The sequence below is a fragment of the Aspergillus nidulans genome, chromosome VIII, assembly GCF_000011425.1.
Source record: "Aspergillus nidulans FGSC A4 chromosome VIII".
Lineage (NCBI taxonomy): Eukaryota > Fungi > Ascomycota > Eurotiomycetes > Eurotiales > Aspergillaceae > Aspergillus > Aspergillus nidulans.
The window spans coordinates 1,438,244-1,464,028 of NC_066264.1; the positions used below are offsets into that span (position 1 = coordinate 1,438,244).

At 51.3% G+C, this 25,785-nt stretch overlaps 10 protein-coding genes across 10 annotated transcripts, besides 1 other annotated feature; 5 read left to right on the forward strand and 5 right to left on the reverse strand.

Annotated features, from left to right (window-relative positions):
- Positions 1 to 25,785: part of a sequence feature (contig 1.16 792..451587(-1)) that runs on past both edges of the window.
- Positions 299 to 1,603, reverse strand: ANIA_01105 (mitochondrial import receptor subunit TOM22). The gene is made up of 3 exons (XM_653617.2): positions 1,404 to 1,603; positions 1,027 to 1,316; positions 299 to 835 (listed from the first exon to the last, which is right to left on the reverse strand). The coding sequence occupies exons 1-3, from the start codon at positions 1,516 to 1,518 to the stop codon at positions 779 to 781; spliced, it is 462 nt and encodes a 153-aa protein (XP_658709.1). The 5' UTR covers positions 1,519 to 1,603; the 3' UTR covers positions 299 to 778.
- ANIA_01104 (mitochondrial-processing protease subunit alpha) lies at positions 1,897 to 3,684 on the reverse strand (the record flags this gene model as incomplete). The annotated part of the gene is made up of 2 exons (XM_653616.1): positions 1,897 to 3,504; positions 3,580 to 3,684. The coding sequence occupies 2 exons, from the start codon at positions 3,682 to 3,684 to the stop codon at positions 1,897 to 1,899; spliced, it is 1,713 nt and encodes a 570-aa protein (XP_658708.1).
- Positions 3,913 to 6,040, reverse strand: ANIA_01103 (acetoacetate--CoA ligase family protein; the record flags this gene model as incomplete). The annotated part of the gene is made up of 2 exons (XM_653615.1): positions 3,913 to 5,763; positions 5,819 to 6,040. The coding sequence occupies 2 exons, from the start codon at positions 6,038 to 6,040 to the stop codon at positions 3,913 to 3,915; spliced, it is 2,073 nt and encodes a 690-aa protein (XP_658707.1).
- On the forward strand, positions 8,192 to 8,359 carry ANIA_11295 (uncharacterized protein; the record flags this gene model as incomplete). The annotated part of the gene is made up of 2 exons (XM_050613218.1): positions 8,192 to 8,254; positions 8,330 to 8,359. The coding sequence occupies 2 exons, from the start codon at positions 8,192 to 8,194 to the stop codon at positions 8,357 to 8,359; spliced, it is 93 nt and encodes a 30-aa protein (XP_050469049.1).
- lcb2 (serine C-palmitoyltransferase subunit lcbB) lies at positions 8,968 to 11,427 on the forward strand (the record flags this gene model as incomplete). Its single annotated transcript, XM_653614.2, has 2 exons — positions 8,968 to 9,071; positions 9,221 to 11,427. The coding sequence occupies exon 2, from the start codon at positions 9,409 to 9,411 to the stop codon at positions 11,425 to 11,427; it is 2,019 nt and encodes a 672-aa protein (XP_658706.1). The 5' UTR covers positions 8,968 to 9,071; positions 9,221 to 9,408.
- ANIA_01101 (putative neutral amino acid permease) lies at positions 13,009 to 14,603 on the reverse strand (the record flags this gene model as incomplete). The annotated part of the gene is made up of 4 exons (XM_050613219.1): positions 13,009 to 13,049; positions 13,136 to 13,511; positions 13,582 to 13,662; positions 13,719 to 14,603. 4 exons carry the CDS (start codon positions 14,601 to 14,603, stop codon positions 13,009 to 13,011), a joined length of 1,383 nt encoding a protein of 460 aa, XP_050469050.1.
- Positions 15,438 to 19,505, forward strand: ANIA_01100 (uncharacterized protein; the record flags this gene model as incomplete). Its single annotated transcript, XM_653612.1, has 1 exon — positions 15,438 to 19,505. The coding sequence occupies one exon, from the start codon at positions 15,438 to 15,440 to the stop codon at positions 19,503 to 19,505; it is 4,068 nt and encodes a 1,355-aa protein (XP_658704.1).
- On the forward strand, positions 19,781 to 20,592 carry ANIA_10165 (uncharacterized protein; the record flags this gene model as incomplete). Its single annotated transcript, XM_050613220.1, has 2 exons — positions 19,781 to 20,120; positions 20,150 to 20,592. 2 exons carry the CDS (start codon positions 19,781 to 19,783, stop codon positions 20,590 to 20,592), a joined length of 783 nt encoding a protein of 260 aa, XP_050469051.1.
- On the forward strand, positions 20,939 to 22,397 carry ANIA_10166 (PQ-loop repeat-containing protein; the record flags this gene model as incomplete). Its single annotated transcript, XM_050613221.1, has 1 exon — positions 20,939 to 22,397. The coding sequence occupies exon 1, from the start codon at positions 21,123 to 21,125 to the stop codon at positions 22,395 to 22,397; it is 1,275 nt and encodes a 424-aa protein (XP_050469052.1). The 5' UTR covers positions 20,939 to 21,122.
- Positions 23,285 to 25,721, reverse strand: ANIA_01099 (protein phosphatase regulator BUD14; the record flags this gene model as incomplete). The annotated part of the gene is made up of 6 exons (XM_653611.1): positions 23,285 to 24,349; positions 24,398 to 24,907; positions 24,953 to 25,026; positions 25,073 to 25,225; positions 25,292 to 25,627; positions 25,694 to 25,721. The coding sequence occupies 6 exons, from the start codon at positions 25,719 to 25,721 to the stop codon at positions 23,285 to 23,287; spliced, it is 2,166 nt and encodes a 721-aa protein (XP_658703.1).

Below are 25,785 nucleotides of genomic sequence, written 5' to 3' on the forward strand. Positions count from 1 at the left end.
TTGTTCAGGAGCCCAAATGGGATTTAGCTGGTTTTAGGTGGAAAAGGCGGAGTATGCAGAGGCAGAGAATGAATACTGATGCAATGTCAATTTCTAGAATATCAGCATTCATTCAATCGGGCACGTTTTAAGTAGCATATTGCATTCATGATGACAGTCTATACGGAACAAAGAGTAGAAGGCAGATCTGGGTCCAATCACTACGCCATGGTCAGCTATCTAGTCCATGACCAAGTCCTAATACAGTAGGCAGGCTACCCATATCTCGATGGACATCTCTGAATCATTCACGTTCCATTATCTAAAGCATAAGTCGGTAAGACAGACAGAATGGACACGAAACTACATGAGATGGAAGTACAAAAGGCAAGCAGAAGATCAGATATACAAATACAAGAATCCCGAGGCTAAAAGAGAGCCCGGAAAACAAAGGGAGGAGAGAGATAGTCCCGCAGCAGTATGCAAAAAGGAAGAGCCAACGGACGACAACCCGGTCCCGATCCAGCGCCATCCCATTACCAGTACAAGCACGTTTCTTATATATTGCGATGGATTTCGTGATTTTCTGAAGGAAACGTAACAATCCGACTCCGTAATTGGCATGCTCTCACTTTGTTGTTAGCTTCCACTGCCCCAGGCAGCTAGATGCCCACAAAGCGACTAAAATACTGCGGTGACAGGCGTCATCGATCGATCGCAAATCTAGGATGATCTCTCAAGGTAGAAGGTTCGCTCTCGATCCTTTCGCACTCTGTGGGTTTGCTCGAGCGAAGTTTGTTTACAGGGTAGGCTGGGCCTTCTGTTCCTCGGTAGAAGGAGCACCAGGAGCAAGCATCTGCAACGCAAATCAAGTCAGCCAGTTGAACCACTGACTCCGGTCAAATATAACCAAAGTCATAACCACGATAATCCAATTTCTTGGCATCTCCGACGCGCCAAAAGAATTTTCAACTCATTAACGTCGGCCGCTATATCCGTCGATAACAGCCGGAGCAAAACCCAAAGAAGGAATAAAAGTGCGCATACCTCGTTAGCTCCCTTGATCATTCCCTGCTCACGCTCCATCTGGATATACTGCTCCTCCTCGGCGTAGGCTAAGGCCCAGGGCACACCGAGCAAGAATGCGCTAGTGGACAGGATCCAGAGCGCCTTGCCGCTGAATGCGATGCTGGACTTTGCAAGCGATGAAACGTAGCTGACCGAGCTTGTGACCTGCTTGCGGGCGGAGGGAGGAACAATGTCTTTCAGGGCGGCAAGGCGCTCATACAGGCTCTCGCCCTCGACGTCATAGTCAGATTCGACGGAGATTTCAGACTCTGAGAGCGGCGTCTTAAATTAGCTTTTTACCCCTTGAGTGAAGAGGATGAATGTGGTGGGTAAGTAAATAGGCGGAAGGCTCGTACCGGTATCGGTGTAGTCGTCCTCCTCGTCGTCGGAGGCCAGGAGGACGTTATGCTTGCTGGGTTGGGGCTTCTCTTGGGCGAAGTGCTCGTCCTCAACTTCAGTGAGCTTGACCATCGTGACTGTGTAGATTTGGTGTGAGGAATAAAAAGGGAGATAGGTGACTTCGAACGGCGTGGTAGTTGACGGTTGATGGATGAAGAGTTGGTTGACGGAGTTGATGGAAGTTCGGATCCAACTTTTTTCCCGAGCTTCAAAAGCGGTAAAGAGCCACACTGCACTACCTCAGCTGGAGATCCCCCGTATCTCATTCATCAACTCCACTGCCTTGTTTTATCGAAATGAAATTCGGCAAAAAGATGAATAAACTCATATTGTACATGGCGCTTGGTAGCTATCTAAATACATTGAGTGAGGACGGTGTCCTGTAAGCATGATGCCAAGACCAAGGCACCTCTACTCTAAATCTGGTCGTCCATAGTGAATACCACTACACTACAACCTCCCCAGCTTCCATCTTGCTATCCGTTCCTGAATCTCATCCCACGCGAAGGGACGCAACTTGAATCCTTCCAGCTCACCCTCCTGAAGCACAACAGTAGGCTTACCAGTACCCTGTCCTTTGTTATGGACCTGGCCACCGAAGACCTTGCGCGCGACGCGTCGCAGATCCTCAACGGTAAGAGACTCAATGTGCTTGCACATCTCCGTGACGCCGATCTTCCGGCCGTGAACTTGCACCTGGCGGCCTAGATCCTCGAGCTCAACCATGCGCGACTCAAGGTTCATTAAAAGTGACGAGCGCAGCTGGTTCTTCGCGCGGTTGACCTCCTGCGGCTGGAGAGACGTGTACCCGGTGTCGAGGGTGAGGTTTTGAAGTTCGCGGCACATCACTTCGACCATTTGGTTGATGCGGGTGGGACTGCATGAAGCGGAGATACCGAAGATACCGCTGTCTGTGTAGCCGTGATTGAACGCAATGCAACTTTCGACCCAGCCGTGTTGATTAAGCACGTTTGTATACAGACGAGAGTACATTCCCTTCCCCGGGCCGCCGGCGGAGAAGGATCCGCCACCTCCAAGGAGTGTTTGGAGGGTTGCAAGAGCGTAGATGTCAGGGTCGGAAATGGGAAGCGCCTCGAAGGCGAGGTGGATATAGCTCAATCGAGGGAGCATAGGATTCGCTGGCGGAGGAATAGGGGGGAGAGTTAGAAATCCACCGGTGTAGTGGGAAGCTTGGGTCAGATCTACTGGTGCAGACTCTGAGGATGAGGGATTATTGGACCCGAATTTTTTGAGAAAGGGGAGTTTCGAAAGAATGCTTGAGTCGGTTGTGGCAGGGGCAGACGCGACCGTTGAGGTCGGTGTAAACTGAGGAGCGGCCGCAAATTGTCCTTCAGACTTTGAATCTGACAAGGTGGTGTCAACACCGGTCCCCGACAGGCTAGGTCCATTGTTCGTGCTAGGTCCTTGCATATCACCGAACAACGACTCTGTGAGCCTTACTGCTTCGTGATGCGGCACACCAGCAAAGGCAACAACCATGCGTTCGGGACGGAAGAAAGTTGCTCTATACTTTTCCACAACAGCCTTGTTGATCTCAGTCAATCTCTCGCGCGGACAGAGCAGAGGATGCCCTAACGTATTATCTTTGTAGGCGGCCGTGTGCACCAACTCGGGCAGGATAAGCTCCGGTTTCGCCCAAATCTCGTTGATCTCGTATTCCGCGGTAGCAAGTTGCTGTAGAACCTCTTCCTCTGTAATAAGGGGATCGCGTATGGTCTCCGCCAACAACCCGAGCGTTGTCGGGACGGCCGAGTTGAAGCTGGCGGACTGGTACATTAACGACTCACGGGAAGAGGCGCACTGAATGTTCCCACCCAGTGACTCTAGCGTCTCGTGCATTTGATCCGCAGTGCGTGTCTTGGTTGACTTAAAGGCCAAACGATCCATGATATGGCTCACACCTCGCAAGCTCGCATCCTCGTAGCGAGACCCGGCGTCAACGTAAACTCCGACACCTGCGAAGGGGCCGGGAAGAGATTCGGTGGCGACGCGGATGCCATTCGGCAGCGTAGTGATTTGGTCTAACTCGGCGGGATCCTATACAATCCAGGAATCGAGCTCAAAGTCAGCCGAATCTTGATTCACGGGTAGAGCGCATCGCCTGTTCCTTACCTTGGTGCCAGTTTCGTTGACGGTGCTGTAACCTCGCGAAACTGAGCGTGACACCCGAGCAAGGGGTTTGGTGGACTCGACAGCCCGTAATAATGAGCGGCGCATATTGAATTTGTTTGTGAGTTTAAAGTGGTAGGATGTCCAAAGGCCTTTTCTCCGAATGGCGTGAAGGAGATTTGGCAGGATTCTGAGCGGAAGAAAACCGGCTTATCTAAGCGTTTCCGGCCTTTCCAACGTCATGAACTTCTACCGCATACCGGGCTCATTAAGTTCACGGACATGCTTTTTCTATTACAATAGACTAGTAATACTTTTCTTAAACTATATCGTGGATTATGGGTGTTGAGCAGCCCATGTGCGATACCAATCAAGGCACGAGGCATTCGCAACGCTGGCGCCGATTTTGATATTAAGCCCACAGAGAATCTGCTTGACGGCGTTCTCGACTTTCTTGCCATTTGACGTCACCGGAATCTCAGGACAAACGTCCACGATTCCTGGAACATGGCGAGGACTGAGTTCTCTGCGGATTGTAGCCTGGATGCGCGATGCAAGATCCGGGGGCAACGAGTCGCTCGGGGATGCCAGCTTCACAAACAGAACTACCGTCTCATCAGTATCGATCCCTTCCCTTCTACGTCCAACACAAAGAGAATCCTCGATCTCATCCGCAAAGTGTTTCAACAGGATGTTATAGATCTCAGCGCTGCCGAATCGTACGCCGGCTGGTTTCAGCACACCGTCGCTTCGTCCTAGCATGACAACTCCGCCAGTTTCGGGGTTTAAGCGTACAAAGTCTCCATGGTGCCAGATTGAAGGACCAAAGACGTCAAAATAACTTTTGCGGTATTTCTCAACTCCAATGGGTCCAGGTGGCCAGAACATAACTGGCTGCGCTGGGAATGGCCGGGTACAGACCAGGTCTCCCGGCTCGCCAGACGAGCTGATGTCGTTACCAGCGTAATCATACACAGAGACCGCCATTGCTAAGCTTCGGCACTGGATTTCGCCCTTATACACAGGGAGGATCGGACAGCCGGAGCAAAACAGGGAAAGAATATCGGTACCACCAGTGATTGAACCCAACATGATATCCGGATGGATTGACGAGTAGACATACTCAAACGTGGATGGCGCCAGAGGAGAGCCTGTGCTGAAGATCGCCTTCAGCGTCTGTAGACTCACAGGGCGGTGGGGATACTCTCTTGGATTGAGGGCAGCTTGCTCCAGCATTGAGAGATATTTAGCGGACGTCCCAAAATGGGTTATCTGGAGTTCATCGATGAGGCGGGGCATGGCCATCTCTCCAGCCCCTCCTTCAGGATCTAAAGGCCGGAAAGGCGACCCATCATAAAGAACAATAGTGGCCCCGCTTGCCAGACCAGACACTAACCAATGCCACATCATCCAGGTGGTTGTAGTAAAGTAGAAAAGCCGATCTCCCGGATAGATATCACAGTGAAGTACATGCTCTTTCTTATGTTGCAGCAGTGTCCCCAAAGACCCGTGCACAATGGGCTTCGGGGCTCCAGTTGTGCCTGAACTGTACAGGATGTAAACAGGGTGCTCAGGTGGTAAGCTTGCAAACTCCAGCGGTGCTGCCGGGTTGCTGGCCGTTAGCAGGAAGTCAGCGTATGTATATGCCTTCCCTTGTCGAAGTGAAACCTCTTCCAGCTTGATTTCGACCGACCCAATTGTTGGGAATATAACGAGCGCCTCCAGCTTAGGGAGTTCGCAGACAATTTGGCTGGTTTTGGCAGCTGCACTATGCACCTTGCCATTGTAAAGCGAGGCATTATCGGCAAATAGGATCTTGGGTTCAATCTGCGTCAGGCGCTCAAGGACAGCATGGACCCCCGTATCCGGGGATACGCCTGTCCAAAAAGCCCCAATGGACGTTGTTGCGAGCATTGCAACAACTGTGTTAGCATGATTCCCCAGAAATCCAGCCACGCGGTCACCCTTTTGCAATCCGGCTCCTTTCAGCGCATTGGCACACCGGCGAACACGGTCTCTGAGCTCTTTCCAAGAGATATATTCACGATCTGCCTCTGTAGCCGCAATGATAGCGACAGCATTCTCGTCAGGCGAACAAGCAGGGTACAGCAGATTTTCAGCAAAATTCAGACTTGCACCTTCAAAGAACTGAGGTCGAGGAAAGAGAAGCGTCTCTGAGCCCATTACCTGCGTTGAGTCAGAAGGTCGAGAGCTCATAACTAGCTGCGGATAGAATACGCACTTGGTCGTAAGGTCTGTGGGCAATTATAGATGTATACAGCCAAATCTCCTCCCAGAATTTGGCAGGCTCCGATATACTCCAGTTCCAGAGGTCGTTATAGCTTCTTAGCGGAATTCCATGCTTCTCGGCGATTGTCTTCGTGAAATGGTAGATTCGTGTGGATTCGGGAGCGGAGTGCCGCCAGAGCTCCTGGGGACTTGCGGGGGATCCATTGGCGGACATTATGCCGGTAGAACTATCAATCTACCTTGGATCTTGCGAGGTAAAAGTGAGAAATCTTCGATAAAGACTCAGAAGTGGTTGGCAAGGAGGGGAGAGTAGCTCGGAGAATATGGAGGGACCACAGCTCATTCTCATAGTTACCGGGTGTTAGTGATCCCGCCTTTCCCTTTCCGTCTAGGGGCTGATCCCTGAGCATCCCAGAGTCCATCAAGATGCTTAGAATCTGTCGATGCAGCAGCTCGGGCCTTCCCAAATCCCGGCAATTCTTCATGTATATTAAATCTCTGATGTCTTATGCACGAGCGGCTTTTGCTCAAGCTACTATTCTATCGTTCGTCCTTATTTTGTTCTTTGATGCTCTACAAGCTGGATTACCCATATACCGAGGCAATCTACTTACTATATTTGCGGGCCGCAGTGGCCCGCTTCCGACGTAATATGAAGCGTGGCTAGGCTGCGACTCTATGCACTACCTCGATAACAATAAAGAGAAATAACATTTGCACATTGGAATTTTAGGGAGATATGAAGGGGACTGGAAAACCAATACTTCAGTAAGCAAGCAAATATTAAATCAGAACAAAAACGAAAAAACCAAGTCCACGCTTGGGCTAGCCTTAAGAGCAAGCTGAGAGAACGCAGCATTCACTGGGTCAGGTAGTAAGCTGGTGGATGAGGCCTTACCGTCTCGTATTGCATCCCCGCCTCATCGCAGACTCAATGAAAGTTATCCCGTTCAGAATCTTGACCTATTACATAGCCTTGCATGGATCCGTAAATCCCGGCGGTTCCTTGTCTGGGAGAAGGACTATGGTGTGGTTTCGATCTCGGGAGATCTAGTAACGCGGATACTAGGTAGCGAGTTCGAGCTGGGCTGTTTTCTCGTCAGTTGGGGTTCTGCACTGCCGCTCTCCGTCCGTCAAGGAAGCGGCTACTGCAGCATCGACATGTTCGTCAAGGCCTACAGACTCGGCACTGGGAAAATCTCGTTGCAGCCGCTGAAGCTGAGGGTCTGACAGGTAACAGGCGGTCTAGCTCGTAAACTTTGTAGGTTGTAGCGAGCACAAGGTGGTTGAGCCCTCGGTGCCAAAAGACTCTCGGCATGGCCCTGCCCGTAATGTTGGCCATCGGGCGATTGCCTAGTTTGGCTGACAAGTGAATGACTGCTCTGTCATTTGAGAGGACATTGAGGGCACTATTCAGTCCAGATGCAGAAAGACAACAGGATATGTGATAAACATAGCGGACGGTGAGTATCAGCAAGTCTGATCCACACAGAGCGCTAGAAGCAATGCAGCCTGCGGTGGGAATACTGACTTTGCGAGGCTAGGAGAAAATTCGAGACCTCACTGGGGCCGCGATATTGCTTTGCTTCTCTATAAGACCGTCCAGATTGATTGTGCGGAAACCAGGCGTTTGGGCTACTGGGTTCAGAAAGAACAGCTTTGAAAAGGTTGAATTTCACGCTATATGCACCGCTCCGTAAGATCTGTTTTCGCTGCCCTGAATCAAACTGTGTCACCAGATCTGTGGACTTCTCAAGTCATGAATTGACAATGTACAGCCTGTTGTCTCGATAATCTGCCGATGTCGATCGTCGGCTAGGTCCAGAGATGAGTGTTGAGATCTTCGATCCTGTACAACATGGTTTGGCTTGGAATGCGTCAGGTGCATGAACATGCGTGATTTCTGCGAAGGAAATCGGGGTTCTTGCATGTTTCCCCAATTAATTCCTGTGGCATAAGCCAGGTGAGAAGAATCTATAGAGGGCACAAGACTTTAAGAGAACATCGGTTGTTGTCCTTGTCTAGATGTTGAGCTGTTGGCTTGCAGATGCAACGTCGTTGACCTTGCTGTCAGATCTTGCAGAATAAACAGGCGTCGCAACTATTACAGACAGTTTCAGATATCTTTTCAGGGATCGAGTATCGATCTCACATGTTTGTAGGACAAGGAGGTTCAGCAGTCATCTCAAGGTGGCGGCGCTTGGACATCAGCTTCAATGAGTTCAGGCAAGATACCCTCAATGCATGCAGTTTGAAGACAGAATCGACGATCTCACCAGTGGGTATAAAACCAGTGCATCGGAGTAGGGGTCAGTTATGCCGGTCTTGAGGGACTACTCGTGCTTCAAGACCTCCAGTGGTCGTCATGGAGCTTGCGGGAATCCCAGGGGCGAATAGTCCAACATCTTCCTTCAAGAGGCCATTTCAGGTATGTAGTGAGCGCATATGTCCAGTCAGTTATATTAACTTGTGTATTCGCATTTTCCTTACTCTACTACCTTAGTCGAGTCTTTCACGACTGGTCGTACGATAAAGTGCGCCTAAATCCTGTAAATCATACAGCCGGCCATGACCAGTGCTTTGCAAGACTCATAATGCTCCAAGCCTACGTTCTGACAGGTACAAGGGCTGACATATCAATGAAGGTCTCGCTGAGTGGAAGACAGCGTGCGCATACACAGTGGGTGTCGCTTGCTGGGAAGCCTCGGCGCATATTTATCTTCCAACACTTATAGTACCGTGATCCTTGGATGAATCCTCCATCGAGTTGACCACGGAGTTTGACAGTTTTCAGCTATGATAAGATGTAAGTGCGAATAGAAGCCATGCCATGACTGATGAATGATGCGATTGTGTTTTTTTTGTCCTTAACTTCTCCAAAAATTGCCACGCAGTTGTGCCACGCATTGTGCATACGCCCATAAAAACGCGCATAAACCCTGATTCCAGGGGGTGTAATTTACCTGGTGTGACGGTAACAATGCTCGATTCACATTCGGCCGGCGGATCATACCGTACCACGGTTCCGCGACCTGAAAAGTCGATCAGGAGAGATTGCATGGTCCTTTGCAGGCGATGCTAGCTCTTCCATTTTCCGCTGATCTCTCGATTCCGCTTCAATCCTTTTCTCCGTCATCTTCCGTCCTCTGATAGCCTGCATTTATCAGTCATCTAGCGACATCTCAGTTCATCTAGGAGGTCGTTTGGAGGCTTCCGGAGCTTCCAGCCTCGACGCACGTGCCAAGGTACGCTACCGAGCGAAGATTACAATCCACCGGGCTGGCCGGAGCCGGTCGCTGGCTCACTTCAATCCCTCGATTGCTTCAGTTCTCACCCACTTTCGTCGTCCATAACATTTTCCAGCTGACATTTTCCTTTTCTTTCTCATATTCAGGTCGATATCGTCTGATATTTAGCCATTTTGTCGCGTGATTCGGAATAGAGGACTCGAGACTGCGAAAAGCCTACGCTTGTAGTGCTACCACTCCGTGCTTACTTCCAGGAAAGCGCGATAGAGTACTCTTACCGTGCACCTTAGTGGTGCTGTGACCTCGCTCGCCTTGAGTCAGACGTTTTCTTGCGATGCCGCGTCGATTTTCAAACACTCCTCCCGTCAACGACCCCTCCAATCCCTCGTCTTCGCCCTCAACCCCTGGAAAGAGCGGCATTGCAGTCAAGGCACCTTCCAAGACCAACCGCTTGACCCAGTTCTTCTCGACCTCGCCTAGAGCCAAGGCCGAGTCTCAAACTGCGCGAGTTGCTCTCCAGAACGCCAGCGGTGCCAATCCGCCGATCAGCTCCGCCTCACTGTCCTTACCGACTATCTCGCTTTCGACTGCGACGGCGGACAACCAGAATATGAATGAACCGCCAACCACGCTCTTTCAACCACCGTCACCGGAAGAGGCTCGTCGTCTGGCTAAGCAACATGCCCAGTTCGGTCCGATCGGTCATCCGAGCCACCGGTACTCCAGCCGGCATCCCGGTGGCCCCTTTCCGGAGCCTGTAATGGATGAGCCTCCTTATTACTATCTCATTACCACTTATATCAGTTATCTGATTCTAATTGCTTTCGGTCATGTTCGTGATTTCTTTGGTAAACGTTTTCGCGAGGAGAATTATCGTCACCTGAAGCCCCGGAATGGCTATGCGGCTCTTAACAGTGACTTTGACAACTTTTACGTTCGCCGCCTGAAGCTACGTATCAATGACTGTTTCGAACGGCCCGTTACTGGTGTTCCCGGAAGATACATCACCTTGATTGACCGAGCGACGGATGACCACAACAAAAACTTCTACCTTACCGGAACTACGACCGACACGCTGAATTTGAGCTCGTACAACTATCTTGGTTTTGCCCAGTCAGAAGGCCCTTGTGCCGATATCACCGAGGAAACGATTCGCAAGTACGGCATTACCCCTGTGAGTACTCGCGCAGAAGTCGGTACACAGGACCTGCATGTCGAGCTCGAGGAGTTGGTCGCCAGCTTTGTTGGCAAAGAAGCGTCTATGGTCTTCTCGATGGGCTTCGGTACCAATGCAAACATCTTCCCTGCGTTGGTTGGCAAGGGTGATTTAATCATTTCTGACGAACTCAACCATGCCTCCATCCGGTTCGGTGCGCGTCTTTCTGGAGCATCTATCGCCATGTTCAAGCACAACGATATGCATGACTTGGAAGCTAAACTACGAGAGGCTATCAGCCAAGGTCAACCACGTACTCACCGACCATGGAAGAAAATTCTTGTTGTTGTTGAGGGTCTTTACTCCATGGAGGGCTCGATGTGTAACCTTCCCGGTCTTATTGCCCTGAAGAAGCGCTACAAGTTCTATCTCTTCGTTGATGAAGCACACTCAGTTGGAGCCATCGGTCCTCGTGGTCGGGGTGTCTGTGATTATTTCGGCATTGATACCAAGGAAGTGGATATTCTCATGGGTACTTTGACCAAATCGTTTGGTGCCAACGGAGGGTACATTGCCGCCGACAAGGTGATGATTGACAAGCTTCGGGCAACCAACTCCGGCATGTTCTACGGAGAGTCAACTTCTCCGGCAGTTATCGCGCAGATTATCTCAGCACTACGACTTATCAAGGGTGAACTTATTCCTGGCCAGGGCGAGGAGCGACTACAGCGTTTGGCCTTCAATTCCCGATATCTTCGTCTGGGCTTGAAGCGTCTTGGCTTTATAGTGTACGGTCACGACGATTCGCCGATTATACCTGTTCTCCTCTTCAACCCTGCCAAAATGCCGGCTTTTTCCCATGAGATGCTGAAGCGCAAGATTTCCGTGGTTATTGTCGGTTATCCGGCAACGCCTTTGGTTTCCTCGCGTGCTCGATTTTGCGTTTCGGCGGCGCATACAAAAGAAGACCTTGACCGAATCCTGACGGCTTGCGACGAGATTGGCAACATCCTGCAGCTTAAATTCTCGACCGGTGTCGCAGGCGGTGCACTCCCCATGAATGACGACATGGCGCCGCCCCCAGAGAAGGAAGTCCAGTGGCAGCAGAAGCGAAACCCGCGAATTGTCCCTCCGCGGTGGCGCATAGAGGACGTCATTAGGCGTGGTGTCCAAGATGTTAAGTCACCACTATATTAGGATGCTTGCCTCTGATGCCTGACGGTTGGCTTTATAATGATGACCCATCTAGCTATGTCCATTCATGCCCTCATGGTAAACTTGGCGCTATGGTGCATAGGGGGTTCTTCGCTGACGTTTCTGGCGCGCTCGGTCGAATGCTGGTCATGCCGCGTCGTGTCGAATGGCAGTTTTGGTGTATCATGCAGACAACGACTTCACAACAATCTCGCTTACTTGGTTACCCATCCTTACTTTTCGAGGTGGGATCCTGGCTTGAGCATCTTCGCTAAGACGCATACCATCCCGCTTACGCCTCGTACGAATAACCTGCATTATTATAACTTCTTCCTCGCTCCTGGGATTGCCCGGTTCATTCACTATTATTTATAGACGCTGTTGTTGGTTCGCGTCGGCCTACCAAGTGCTGGGGGCATGAGGCGAGCGCCAGCTGGTCACTTTTTACATACGGGATGCTCGACTGTACCTAATGAGAGTGATGCACGGGGTTGGGAGTACGCATTGGCTTCGACAATTTGTTTTCTGATTGAGGTCCAAGGTATTTTTAGCCAGTATATTATTATAATTCATGTTCAATATTCAATTCAACATTTATCTCGAATATTCCGTATTCTGCGCATCTTGCCCTTATTCCAACAAACTCAACCCTCTTTTCTCCTCGCTGTCATCTGCTTCTAATCCTTTATCAACTCCTCTTTTTGTCGAATTTCAATCTCTTAAATCCAACCAGAACAGTAGCATACTTTTCCCTTTTTCGCTGCCTCTGGTAGCCACCCATTCATTCCAGGCCCAGTCAAACGAAGCATGGCTCGTACGTAAGGAACGAACATATCTGGCAAATGTAGCACATCATCTGGGGTGCGTTCATAAAACGATAGTCTATATATCGGGAAAGACGGAGTTTTGCCTGTATTTTTGCTGTTCAATGTTTACCCAGTGACAGCGATAATGTCTAACCTCGAAGACAGGTTAGCACTCGTGGGTTCGAAATGCCGTACATACTTACACCCTCTCTACCGATGTGTAGAATTTCGTTGTGGGCTATTTGTTTGATCTCATCCCACGTGTTACTCGTTTCACGAGTCCATCCTTGCGGATAACTCTATCCCCGTTTCCAATTCACTTTCATTACCGAGGCAAGTTGAATTCAAGCAGATGCTGCAAAGCAGAGCAACTGTTCAGCTTCGTAAGGTTGAATAATGCGGCCTGGACATGGTCTGGCAGTCACGCACAGAGTAGTCCAGCCCTCTTGCCTTGGTTAGTGGCAAGTAGGTAGGCAATTTATATTGAAGTCTATTGTCTGTCTTCACTAGAAAGAAGGGATGGAGGGAAACGGTATGCGGTTGGTAGGTCGGCAGGCGCACAGAAAGATAGTACTACGGCTCTGGCTTGACCTCAAGCCATGCTGTGAGTTTAGAAGCCGTAGAAAAAGTGCGAGCCAGGAATGACAGTCTGAAAAGCAAGCGGGAATAGATAAATAGGTACATGTTAAGTGCATCAGGTAAGTCCAATAGGCCAAGACAAGGTACGATCTAACTGACAGATTTCTAGGACAACGCAGAGACTTAGAATATGAAATCATCAAGTTGATCCCGAATTATCAGCACAGCTAAAGGCCGATCCTATCGTCAATCTGTCAGCACGCGGTATATTTACCCCACAACAACTCACCAAGCCCTTCCGGTTCCCAGGAGCACAGGTTACTTACCGATAAGCCCGCTGTCGTACGCATCCACAATCTGAACTACAACGCCATATGTCGCCCCAACGCAAAAGAACACGCCCAGGAGCACAAGTCCCACATGCAGTCCATATGCAGCCTTCTTCACCAGATTTCCCGTTCTGTATTCTCCGTGGTCATACAGCCATAGCCAGCCTGGGAGACTCATCGCCAAGGGGGCAAAGCAAATAGAACCCACAAGGGCGAGTAGGTAGTTGAAGATTGGGATTGCGGACGCAAGCACGAATGCTAGGGCGCCGAGGATGGTTGTGCAGCTCAACCAGACGGTCCAGTGGACAAGAGTATTAGACTGCAGGTGCCGCGTTTCGCTGAGGATGCGGACAAAGACGTATTTTGCGCCGACCTTCATATATGAACAGCAGTTAGAGTAGGTACTGAAAAAGGATAGCAGGAAGAGGGGTGGCTGAGCATACGTGTAGGTAAAGCGTGCCGCTGACGATCAGACCAAGAAGTGCGACGCCGTACGAGACCATTTTCATGGTTTGGCCTGCGCTCTAAATGATCTTTCATGAGTCCTCTGTAGTAAGGGGGTCAAGGGGAAAAGACATACCCCTAATGAGGGACTGGCCACCCACATCCCACACCATCGATAAACTACCAGACTGAAAGCCAAGTACGACGCCGTCACCAATGTCATACAAAGATAGAGTGGCTTCTTGTACTCCTTCGGATTGCGCATCTCCGAGATAACAGGCAAAAACGCACTGGTTCCCGCAGAGGAGACGAAGATCGTGCATGACGCCACCATCCCAGCCGCGAACCCAGGGTTGTTGAAACTGACATACCCTAGATCAAACGGGCCCTCTTTCGGCGCAGCAGCCGGCCGATCTTGCTGTGTCACTCCAATAACGACAATCAGAACGGCGACATAGATGGAGAGGAACCCGGCGTAGGATAACCAGCCGACATGCTCGAGCTTGCGGATCGATGCCGTTGCGGTAATAACCACTGTCGCCAAAAGCGACCACCAGACTGTACACGCTGCATGATGCGATAGGGCATTGAGGGCAGTCGAGACGCCAATTATCCCACTTCCTGTGACAAGGACGTACGCGATGATAAAGAGTAAACCGGTGACTTCCTTGGCGACAATACCGCCGGCGACCTCGGCCATATCTGCGATGGAGTGGCAGTGCGGGTGTTCATTGCGGAAATTGCCCAGGATCACGAAGCAGTAACAGTTCAAGACACCCCACGCGACGATGCTGATTGAGCCGCCGACAGCGCCCAGCGAGTATAAGGCTGAGGGGAGGGAGAGCACCCCCGTTGCGAAAAGGATCTTGGTGAAGATCACAGTGGCATTGAACCAGCCGACCTTGCGAAAGTTGACACCTGAGGACGAAGTAGTGAAGATCTCGCCTTCTTCCACCGCATTTTCGGCTGGCAGGGGGCTTGCTGGGCTTAGGGAGCGCTCTGCTTTCTCTTTGTCCTGCATGGTGATGGAGGGACGGAATACTTGAAGGAGTCAAGTAAAGGCAACCTGGGTCACCGCAGAAAGGGAAGGCTATATAGCCTTGATAGCGCAGAGAGATATGCATCATTGCCTTGCCCAAACATGGGGGGAGCGGTACAGATAACCCTCGCTATCAATATCCCGCATTCCTAGTGAACAACTGGCCTGCTGCCCACAGAGTCCACCGCATGCAGCTCACGGTCTAAAATGCCTTCTTCTGGTCGTCAAGCCTGAAAATTGACCAGGAAACATCCAAACGCTCTGGGTAAAGAAACAAGACAATCTTCCGAGTCTCGCAGTGTTTACCGCACTCCGCAATTCCCCTTAAGTCCCAGACTCCATATGGCAAAGGAGAATTGGGGTCGTTTACCGTGCATGATGCCGAGAAGTAGATAGTCGATCGCCGTTTGAGATAACAATTGGAGTCACTTGGAGACTATTGGGGGCCGACGAATTGATAACAGGCGGGCCGTGATCGACGCCGCGATAGTATTTATCTCTCAGCGCTATCTCTGCCCTAAAAGAGGTAAGAGGTACTGGATGCCGTATCGTGTGAGCCTCCTGATTTGCGCATTGCAGTGGTTGCCGTCTACCTTTGGAGAACATGCGGAGATACTCGTGCGAATTTTTGCGATAAGATATACCTACGGTAAGTCCTGTTGAATTAACATGTGTATAACCCTTGTGCTGAGACACTAACCATGCTGCCCCTCATTCCCTCAAAGTCCTATATCACGACCCTCCCTCCCCTTGCTGTCCTCTATCGCCACTCGCTCTTCACTGCTTACTTTATCTACCTCTGGGAACCAAGACACAATGGCCAAACAAGGTGGCTATCGGCTTGGAGCCGACGTCGGCGGCACCTTCACAGACGTCTATGCCTTCACACCAGACAACCAAGTCGCGCGCGCCAAAGTTCCAACTACAGTCGAAGACCAAAGCATCGGCATCAAGAACGGGATCCGCAAGGTCCAACAGGCCCTCAAGGACCGCTTCCCATGGGACGGCAAGTTCCAGTTCATCCACCACGGCACAACGGTCGCCACAAACGCCGTCCTTGAAGGCAAGGGCGCGCGAACGGGGCTCATCGTTACGACCGGCCACAAGGATATCCTGGCAGTGCGCAGGTCGCAGATCCCTGGTGGCCTGGGTGCTTGGCTGCATTATACGCCACCGGACCCGATCGTGCCGCTGGAGCGAGTGATACAATGCCAGGAGCGCATGAGCGTTGACGGGAAGAGCATTGTGAGAGTGGACGTAGACGCGCTGAGAGATGACCTGAAGAAGTGGACTGGTGACGAGAAACCGGACGCTGTGGCAATCTCGTTGCTCAACTCGCATTGTAATAACGAGCATGAGGTTCTGGTGGCGGGGATTGTGAAGGAAGTGCTAGGTGACGGTGTGACGATCATTTCGTCGAGCGATGTGCTTCGTGAGGTGGGCGAGTATGAGCGCACACTGACAACGTGCACCAATGCCCTCGTCAAGCCCGTGGTGCAGACCTATCTCAGTAACCTGCAAGATTTGCTCGCCGAGGACGGAAACACGATCCGTATTCTTAAGTCTGATGGTGGCTTGACGAGCTTGGGGCTGGCAGGGGAGCTCCCTGTGAACATCCTCATGTCTGGGCCTGCTGGAGGTGTGCAAGGCGTTGCAGACGTCGTCACGCAAAACACGCCATATAAGAACCTGATCACCTTCGACATGGGCGGCACGTCAACGGACGTCGCCATTATCCACCAGGGCAAGCCTCAGCTTCGCCGCGAGACCGTCGTGGGCTCCCTTACTGTGCGCTCGCCAGCCGTCGACATTCGAACAGTGGGCGCAGGAGGAGGATCTATTGCCAAGTACATGAGCATCACCGAGACCATGAGAGTAGGTCCGGAGAGTGCGGGCGCCACTCCAGGGCCTGCCTGCTACAATAAGGGAGGAAAAGAGCCCACTGTGTCGGACGCCAATCTGGTGCTGGGTTACCTGCCGGAAAACCTTCTTGGAGGTGAATTCAAGCTGGACACGGAATCTGCAATGGCTGCTGTCGGGGAGATTGCTGAACAGATGAAGCTGTCAGTAACCCAAGCCGCTGAGGACATTGTCAACTTGGTTAATGAGACCATGTACGGAGCCCTGCGTCTGGTCTCCGTCGAGCAGGGTTACGACCCAAAAGAGTTCGCCCTCGTTGCCTTTGGGGGCGCAGGTCCCCTTCATGCCAATGCGGTCGGCAAGTTACTTGGGGCTTGGCCAGTCATTGTACCCCCCTCTCCAGGGACTCTGTGTGCCCTAGGCGATGCTACCACGAGGTTGAGCCACTCTCAGTCACTGTCTTTCATCCGCCTACTCTCAGCCACGACTTCGAAGAAGGTCAAAGAGCGATTTGACGAGCTAGAGGCGATTTGCAAGGATACAATGACAACCTCAAATGGGGGCAGTGTCATGCCGCTCAACATCAGCTACCATCTCGACCTTCGCTACCGCGGCCAAGCACTGAACTTAACGGTTGAGTTAGAGGCTCCAGACCTGCTGCTGGAAGACGGGCCGTGGAGGGAGCTCCTGCAGGCGAAATTCGACCAGCTTCACGAGCAGCAGTTCAAATACTGCCTTCCCAACTTCGAGCTCGAGCTGATGCGCCTCGAGGTTGTTTCTGTCGACGCTTCTCCGGGTATTGAGGTTCCTCGACTGGCCAAGGCCGAATCAACTGAGCCTCCTGCCGATGCATTGGTCGCGAAAAAGCAGATTGTCGTCAAGGGACAAGCAATGGAAGCGGCGCTGTGGGATCGCGAGAAGATAAGCCGCCAGGGTGTCCGTGTGGACGGTCCATGCATCATCACCGAGATGGACAGCAACACCCTGATTCTTCCAGGTTGTTATGGCGAAATTGATTCCATTGGGAACATTCTGATCCGTCCATCTGAAGAGGGTCCGAAAGACCAAACCAAGGACGAGACTCCCGAAGCAGCCCTAGAGATCGTACAGTCAACACCGCTCATTCCCACACTGGTTGCTTCTGCACTGGCTTCCATCCGCAGTGAGATGGACACCCTCATGCTCCGCTGTAGTATGTCTCCTGCCATTCGTGAACAGCAGGACGAATTCAACGTCATCACCACCGCCGAAGGCAAGATGCTTGTTGGCCAGTTTGGCAGCTTCATCACCCAATTCCTTAGGGCGTGGAAGGGAACCATTGAGGAGGGCGATGTGTTCATTACCAACGACACGTACATGATTGAAGGAGCCGTAACGCATTTGAACGACGTGATCGTCCTCTTGCCCATCTTCTACGAACACAGGCTGATCGGCTGGGCATCGCAATTCGGACACCTGACGGACGTAGGGGGAATCGTCCCGGGCAGCATGTCTATCAATGCCTCATCCATCTTCGACGACGGTGTCCAGATTCCCTGTATCAAGCTCTATACAAAGGGTGTCATGAACACGGACCTTGTCGGCCTGCTATGCCGCAATTCCCGACAGCCCGACTGGTACAGGTCCGATCTGATGGCCATCATCGCTGCGTGCCGAACCGCCTCCAGCCGTGTCTGTGAGCTTGTCGTCCGCTTTGGATGCGAGATCTACCTTGCGGCATGCAACGAGCTGCTCCTGCGCAACCGCACCGCTATGGTGAAGATCATCGAGTCAGATTTTGGCGACAAACCAAGCACATTCACCGACTTTGTCGACGACGACGGCCATGGCGTTGGGCCCTGGGCCTTAACTTGTACCATGACTAAGATCGAGGGCAACCGGCTACTCTTTGACTGGAGCGGAACCTCTCCGCAAAGCGACCATAGTATCAACTTTTACCTCTCTGAGACGATGTTCCGCATGTTTATCGGATACTACATGATTGCCTCGGCGGCCCCAGGCACCGTCATCAACGACGGCTTCCACGACCTAATCGACATCCATATCCCAGAGGGCTCAATCTTGAAACCTGTCCGGCCCGCTCCTATCTCATGCCGCACACATATGATGGGCAGAACCATGGATGTCATGCAGGCGCTCATCGGCATGAGGAACCCAGTCTACGCAGCAGCCGCGGGTTTCAGCGACTCCCCTCATTTCTTCTACTCCGGCTACAAACCAGACGGCGAATGGTACCAGTTGTACCAAATTGGATTCGGAGGTGTCCCCGCCCGCAATGCAGGCGACGGTCTCGACTGCCACTGTCTCTTCCCTGCTATTAAGTCCATTCCCACGGAGATAATAGAGCTGAACTACCCGCTCCGCATCGAGGCGAACGAGAGCGTAGCCGACAGCGGCGGTGCAGGGTTCTACCGCGGCGGCAATGCACAACGCACAAACTACCGCTTCTTAGCCCGCGGAGAGTTCAGTATCCACGATGACCGGTGGTTCACCAAGCCGTGGGGTATCCGTGGAGGAAAGCCAGGAGCTCGGTCTCGAAAGATCCTGTACCGATACTCCAAGTCGCAGGATGCTCCGCCAGTCGAGGTCCTCCCCTCGAAGTGTGACCACATCCGTGTCGACCCGGGTGACCTACTCGAGTGGATTACCTGGGGAGGTGGTGGCCTTGGGGATCCATTGACTCGGCCTGCAGAGAAGGTAGTGCTGGAGGTTCGTCGACACCTGGTGACCATCCAGGGCGCTCGCGACAACTATGGCGTTGTGGTTAACCCTGAGAGCCTTGCTGTTGACGAAGCAGAGACTGGAGCATTGAGGAAAAAAATGATGGCTGCTCGGGGTGAGGCAGATCAGGGATATGATCGCGGCGGGACTCTGGAGCAATTAAGAGAGTCGTGTCTAAAGGAAACTGGCCTTCCTCCCCCAACACCACAGTGGGAGCAGGAGCTGTATGGTCCTCACGTGGCACTGCCGTATGTCCAGGACTGGTATTCACGCATGAAAGAGGTCAAGGGGTGGGAACTGTAGCTGAAATGTTATTTGTTGATATCAATGTATATAGCTGTTTATCGCCCTCTGTTAGTCAGATCATTCTTTGAGTGGTCAAATATTAGGATCATAGAGAGTATTTGAGTAGTTAGAGCAAAGAGCCTGAGCGTGCAACTCCGCAAGCGAGTCAAGTGAAGTCCCTCGGCTGACAAAGTCATCAGACCAACCCGGTCAGTAACAAACAAACCCAAATATAGGCTCACTCTCAGCTTTCTCTGCTGCGTCACTCGCAGGCTCTTTGCAAATCGCTCAAGATGTCGGACCCTTACTATCCCGCCCACCAGCCTTACACAGCTCCCCAAGACAACGGGTTTCAACCTCCTCTTGAGAATCAAGACCAATACCAAGGCTCAGTGTATGGCTACGAGCCTCAGCAGACGCATAATCCTCAGCTGGAAGGTTACCAGAACGCGTACAATCAGCAACAATATACACCCTCAGCTCCAGGCCAAGAGTACGCGCCAATTCAGACAACCTACCATCCGGTCTCAGAACCACAAAATGGATACCTGACTCCAGCATCGACCATGGCGTGGGCAGATGCCTATACGCACAGATACGATGACACCCGGCTAAGCCCCCACTACGAGACTCGTCCTCGGGGAAGTAATGCGGAGTACTAGTAAGTCTTTCTTGCTCACATTCTGGTGCCTGCACGAGAATTGAGAGGCCCAAGCTAACTTGTTTTGAAAGCGACCCAAGTCTGCATGAAGACACCCAATACTCAGCGGCAAATGAAGTTTCATCCTCAGCAAGACACGAAGACGAGATTGATGCGGAAGGGGGCGAACGTGGAATAGGAGGCGCCCTTGTCGGCGGGGTGACTGGATATTACCTGGGTCATAAGAAAAGCCATGGTTTATTGGGCGCTATTGGTGGTGCTTTGTTAGGGAACTTCCTCGAGAACAAGATAGGCGAGAGGAACGAGGATGGGGATTCGCATTCTGGGCATGGACGACACCATGGGCATGGTAGGCGTCGCACCCGCCATCATCGTCGTCATAGGAGACACAGTCGGTCCGAGTCGAGACATAGTCGTCACAGTTCTAGTTCGTCCTCTCGGTAGATCCATGCCTTAATTTATAAGTTCTCTAAGAAAGAAGGTTTTTCGCACTGAGTAAACGCTTGACTAAAGCGCCGAATTATCGGCCTTGGCCATATACTGGCGGCCTTGTGGATGCCTGACCAAGAAGGTCATGATAAGACAACCAATCAGATGTGGTAGATAGAGCGATCGGAGGCTTATCAGGGCTATCAGCCAGCCCCAGATTGACTCTCGTGACCACTTTGAAGGGGGGATGACTCGACTGCAACACGCATATCATATCTTCTCTTCTCCTCGTCTGCTCTATCTTTTATTCTCCTTCTTTATTTCTCTCTCTTTCTTCATCCTTACTCGTCTTTGTCGTCATCTTTCATCCTAGACTGCTGACCAGCTGCTGCGATACCTATCCTTTATCCATTCCCCGTGTTATACTGCATCTCCGCGTCTCCACAGTCTATTTGTCTTATCGTCCGTCACCACGTCATCTTTCTGCCGGTCTACCACCACCAGAGCGTTCAGCGGACCTGAATACGACCGATATACTTTGAAACATGCCTCCTCCTTTAATAGACTATGGCGTTCAGTCCCTTCCGCTGCATTGCGAACCCACCTCGCCGCTCCTCGCTACAGTCTCTTCCTACCTCCACATCTGTCTACCAACACCACTCGCTCTCTTTTCCTCCACCCTGGGGACCTTGAGCATCGTGTCATGGCTGTTCGCCCAGCTTCCGCAAATATTCAAGAACTTCCAGCTGCAATCGACGTCCGGGTTATCTATATTTTTTCTGATAATATGGTGTCTTGGTGACATGGGCAACCTCCTAGGTGCACTTCTCACTCGACAGGCTGGTTGGCAGGTCATAATTGCAGGTTACTATGTTCTCGTGGATGTGACGCTCGTATTCCAATTCTTCTGGTACACACACTACAAAGGACGAGGGACAAATGGATTCGCCACACTCTCCACATACGATGACGACACTGTGCAATCCAATATTATCGAGGGTGTCTCTTTTTCAGAGGACGGTTCGTCGTCAATTGGTCCTTCTCCACAGATTCCTGCTGCATCGGATTCCAAGGACATTCCCGATATTAAAGATCGATCGGTTGGTGGTGTGGACAATGCATCGCTTTCATACTCGAATGAGAAGCCAAGGACGTCCCGACGGTCTATCGTCAGATCTGGCAGTGGTCTGGGCGTCCAAAATACTGCTGCACGCACTATTCTGTTAGCCTCGACGCTCTGCGCCGTCGTAGCAAACGCAGCACCAACAGATGCCGATCCAATTCCTCCATCTTCCTCACTGACCCTTGAGTTCCTGGGCACCATCTTCTCCTGGATGTCTACTGCTTTGTATCTCGGTTCACGCCCTCCTCAGCTATACAAGAATTACCGCCGCAAGAGCACCTCGGGCTTGTCCCCTTTACTGTTCATGGCTGCCTTCAGTGGTAACTTCTTCTACTCGTCGTCTCTGATCACAAACCCGAATGCTTGGTATAATTTCGCTCCGTATGGCGGTGGAGGATGGGCGGACGCGGACGGCAACAATCGGCTAGACTGGGTGAAACGCGCCACTCCTTTTTTCCTCGGGGCCTTCGGGGTGCTCTTTCTGGACGGCATGATGGGCGTACAGTTTCTTATGTACGGTTCTGACGACGAATCCGTGATCGAAGTCGAGGATCCCAAGCGCGGACGTAGTCGCTGGAAGCGTGTCCGCGGCTGGATGAGAGGCTGGATTCCTTCTCCTGCGCGGAAGCAAACAGAGTCCGGCCCTGAAAGCCAGGCTCTTCTCGTTGAGGGCCAACTAAGATATGGGGCGGTTTAATTTGGTAGCCCAGCCTATTATCACCATTATCTCCACATATATCCTTACGACGTGACGACTCTTTTCTCGAATTCGTGCCACTTTTATACTCTTAGCCTGGCGCTTTCATCTGCACTTGATTGTTTCTGGTCAATGTTGAATATCCTGCATTGTGCGTTTTGTGGGAGGCGGATGGGGTTGAGCATAGATATTCATCTGCATCCCGACTACCCTTTGTATCAGGCAGATCATACATCATACATCATATATCATAAACATACACCGGCGTTCTGTTCTAGATATCATGTTGTCTTTGGGGTTTGGTGGATCTATGGATAGATCACGAGGTTTTGGGGTTTGGACTGGATGGGCAGTATACAGTAGGGCGCTGGGCTCTGCATTACTGGGTACAACTCTTGTCAACAGGTTAAACCATAAATCAGACCATCTAGATCTATTTGTAGTTGCGCGTTGTATACGTAGACGTTGAGCGCTGCCTTGACCTCATTGGGCAACAGCGATGGAACGACCAAGCTCTCACAACGCCATTTACCTACCTCATAGTACCCTTGAAAGAGTGAGGAACAGAAATTGTAGTTCAAAACTCAAATTACCCCAATCCGTGCTTGTAATACTCGGTAATATTCTAGTGGCTACAATGATGAAAATAGACTTTGATAAAGAATATTACACCTTTTACCCGGCACAGAAAAAGCACATGGTATTCGTGAAGTGATATAGCACAGAAGAATTGAAAAAGCGATAAGCTCACAGAAGTAAGATGATCGAATACGATTGAATCCAGAATGCATGCATGCGTCCAGCACATCATAGCGCCTGGCTAGTCATAACATAACATAGAAAACCAACTCGAGAATGTAGTGGTGCCAGTCGGCCAATTTAGGAAGTTATTGACTCGTCGACCTGCGCAGCCTCCGTGTAACCCATTCTGATAAAAGAGAATCTAACTGGCTGTTCATCTCCCGAAGTCTCTTGCTCTCGTCCTTGAACAGGTTACCGGTGATGGGGTGCTCAGGGCCGGCGGGGGGGATGTTTGTATTGTCATAGACAATGACGTAGAGATCGCGCAGTTCATTTTCGTCCTCTAGGTATGAGCGCAGGCTAGCATCACTCCATGTTGGGGTTGGTGCTTCGAATGGTGTTGCCGGTGCATCGGGACGTCTGCTGTCCGTGGTATCAGCTGGGGATAATGGAGGTGAATCCGGAGAGTATTGGTCATCGTCAGCAGCGGGAAGGTCGGTTGTTAGACCCGGCACGCTAGGCGAGCGTTGACGGTCCAAAGGCGAAGGTATATTGACAGGCGATTCCGCGAACCGGGTTTGTTCTGTGGTTTGTTTTGGAGGGAACTTTTGCGGAGGAGATGTAACAGAGTGGGTATAAGGTCCTTGGCTTTGTGGTGGCTGCCGGTTTGCAATTCCGATGGGTGATACTGGTGACGTCGGCGATGACGGTGAAGTTGGCGACGTTGGCTTCCTTGAAGGACTTGGTACGCGAACAGTGTTCGACTGGCTCTGTTCTACCTCGTAGGGTCTGGAACGAGACGAGCCAGAGCCAGAAATCTCTTCGACTTCGTCCAGTACTACTTGGCGTATTGTTTGATCCCTCTGGTGTTCTCTCAAGGCTGTCTCTTTTTGTTCCAGTGATTCCTTTGGCTGGGCCACCTCTTGTTGTTGTTTCTGAAGCTTGCTGGTCTGCCGCGACGGCCCGGCTTGCTTTGTTGGACGCGCTTCGGGGGAAGATACGGACTCCATGGATGTTTTTGGAGTAGGCGATGATCGAGACAGCTCGCCCGAGTGCTTCTCAATGTTTTCTTCATCATCACCGGATTTGGATTTCTTATCTTTTCTCTTGAAGAGGCCGCTGAGCATCCCGGATTTCTTGTCCTTTTTCTTCTTGTCGTCTTTCTTCTCGTCCGGATTGAGTTTATCGAGGGCTTCCAGGCTAATGCGAGGCTACTGGGAGTTAGCATGGGGAAAGCAACAAAGCAGAAAGAGAAATACCTCTCTCGATTCGCCCGGGGCAGTCTCGTCGCGCAGTAGGTTCGGAGTGAGAGAGATCTTCTTGGTCTCCGCGGTGTCGTCCTTGAAGAATGAATCGGTATTTCGTAGAGTACCGTTTCTTGAACGGCTGACGTTGGGTTCGGACGTAGGAGTAATAGAGTCTTCCTGTTCGAAAATCTCCTGGCTTGAGCGCGGCTTTTCTGGACTAGGGGAAGTAGGTTCTTGCTCTGTGATCTGCGGTTCTTCAACAGCCTTAGTTTTCGGTCGCAAGGGTTCAACAACGATAGCCTCATTGTGCTCCTCTTGCTGCTCGTATTCCTCCCGCGCATATTCATCCGTGAAAGATACGTCATCATCATCGTCCTCTTCTTCTGTCGAGTAATCATTGTCAGAGGCTTCGATGTATGTCGGGCTAGTAAAGGTGACAGTCTTTGCATTTCGACGGCGCATTGCCTTTTTCAGCGGATTTTTGGATTTCTCCAAGTTGTCCCCAAGCATTGTCGCAGAAAGCTTATTCGTCAGTCAGGTTCGACATCAGAGCGAAGAGCTACCCACATCCACATTTCGGTGCTTGTTTAACCGGGCGAGTCTCTCTGTGGGCGTTTCGATATGTTCAGCGGGCAGGTATCCTACGCCAGTTAGCACAGTCTCTTCCAGCATTAAGATCATACTCACCAATACTACCATCCTTTACTATTCGAACAAGCCACCAATAGCTATTACTGTCATCTAAGAGCACCATGTTATCACCCTTCGACGCATTCGCTTGTCCATCCACGGTTGCAACAAAATTATGCAAGGCGTAAACGAACTCGAAATTGATATCATCTGTCCAATCGGTCAGTTGCCTGTCCAGCAGAGGAATCCAACCTCTTGCACAAGGCAGGAGCATACCGTCGTCAATAGAGGGAGAGCTTGAGATTTTGTCCATAAGATCATCATCCAACAAATCATCGTCTTCACCCTCGCTATGGTCACCGTCATCGGCTTCTGCAAAATCAGTCTCGTCTCGATGGACACCAAGCCCGATATGGATGTCTTCTGTACCGTCGTAGATATCAGTTCCATCGTGCTCGGTGGGACCGTGCAGAATTTCCGCTCTGGAATCGTGGTCGGCATGGCGGAGTTCCTTCTCTTGATGAGGAGCTAAGCCGGTGCCATCGTTCGTGTGTACAGCGTGCGTATGGTCTTTCGCGGAGGGGGCGTAATGGTCTTGAAGGTCGAGCGTATCTGGAAACCAGTTCAAGTCAGCCACGTCAAGTACCGCGCTGACATTACAGTTCTCGTCAAACGTACCCGCTCGCACCATTCTAGGTCTAGCCATATTTGCGAATTATGTAGCAGGATGTTCAAAGGAGACTCAGGAGCTCGGGAACATCGAAATGAGT

Coding starts and splice junctions, on each gene's coding strand:
- ANIA_01105 (XM_653617.2), bottom strand. CDS start 1,518: ATGGTCAAGCTCACTGAAGTTGAGGACGAGCACTTCGCCCAAGAGAAG. Junction 1,317..1,403: donor GGACGACTACACCGATACCG/GTACGAGCCTTC, acceptor CGCCGCTCTCAG/AGTCTGAAATCTCCGTCGAA. Junction 836..1,026: donor TGATCAAGGGAGCTAACGAG/GTATGCGCACTT, acceptor TTTGCGTTGCAG/ATGCTTGCTCCTGGTGCTCC.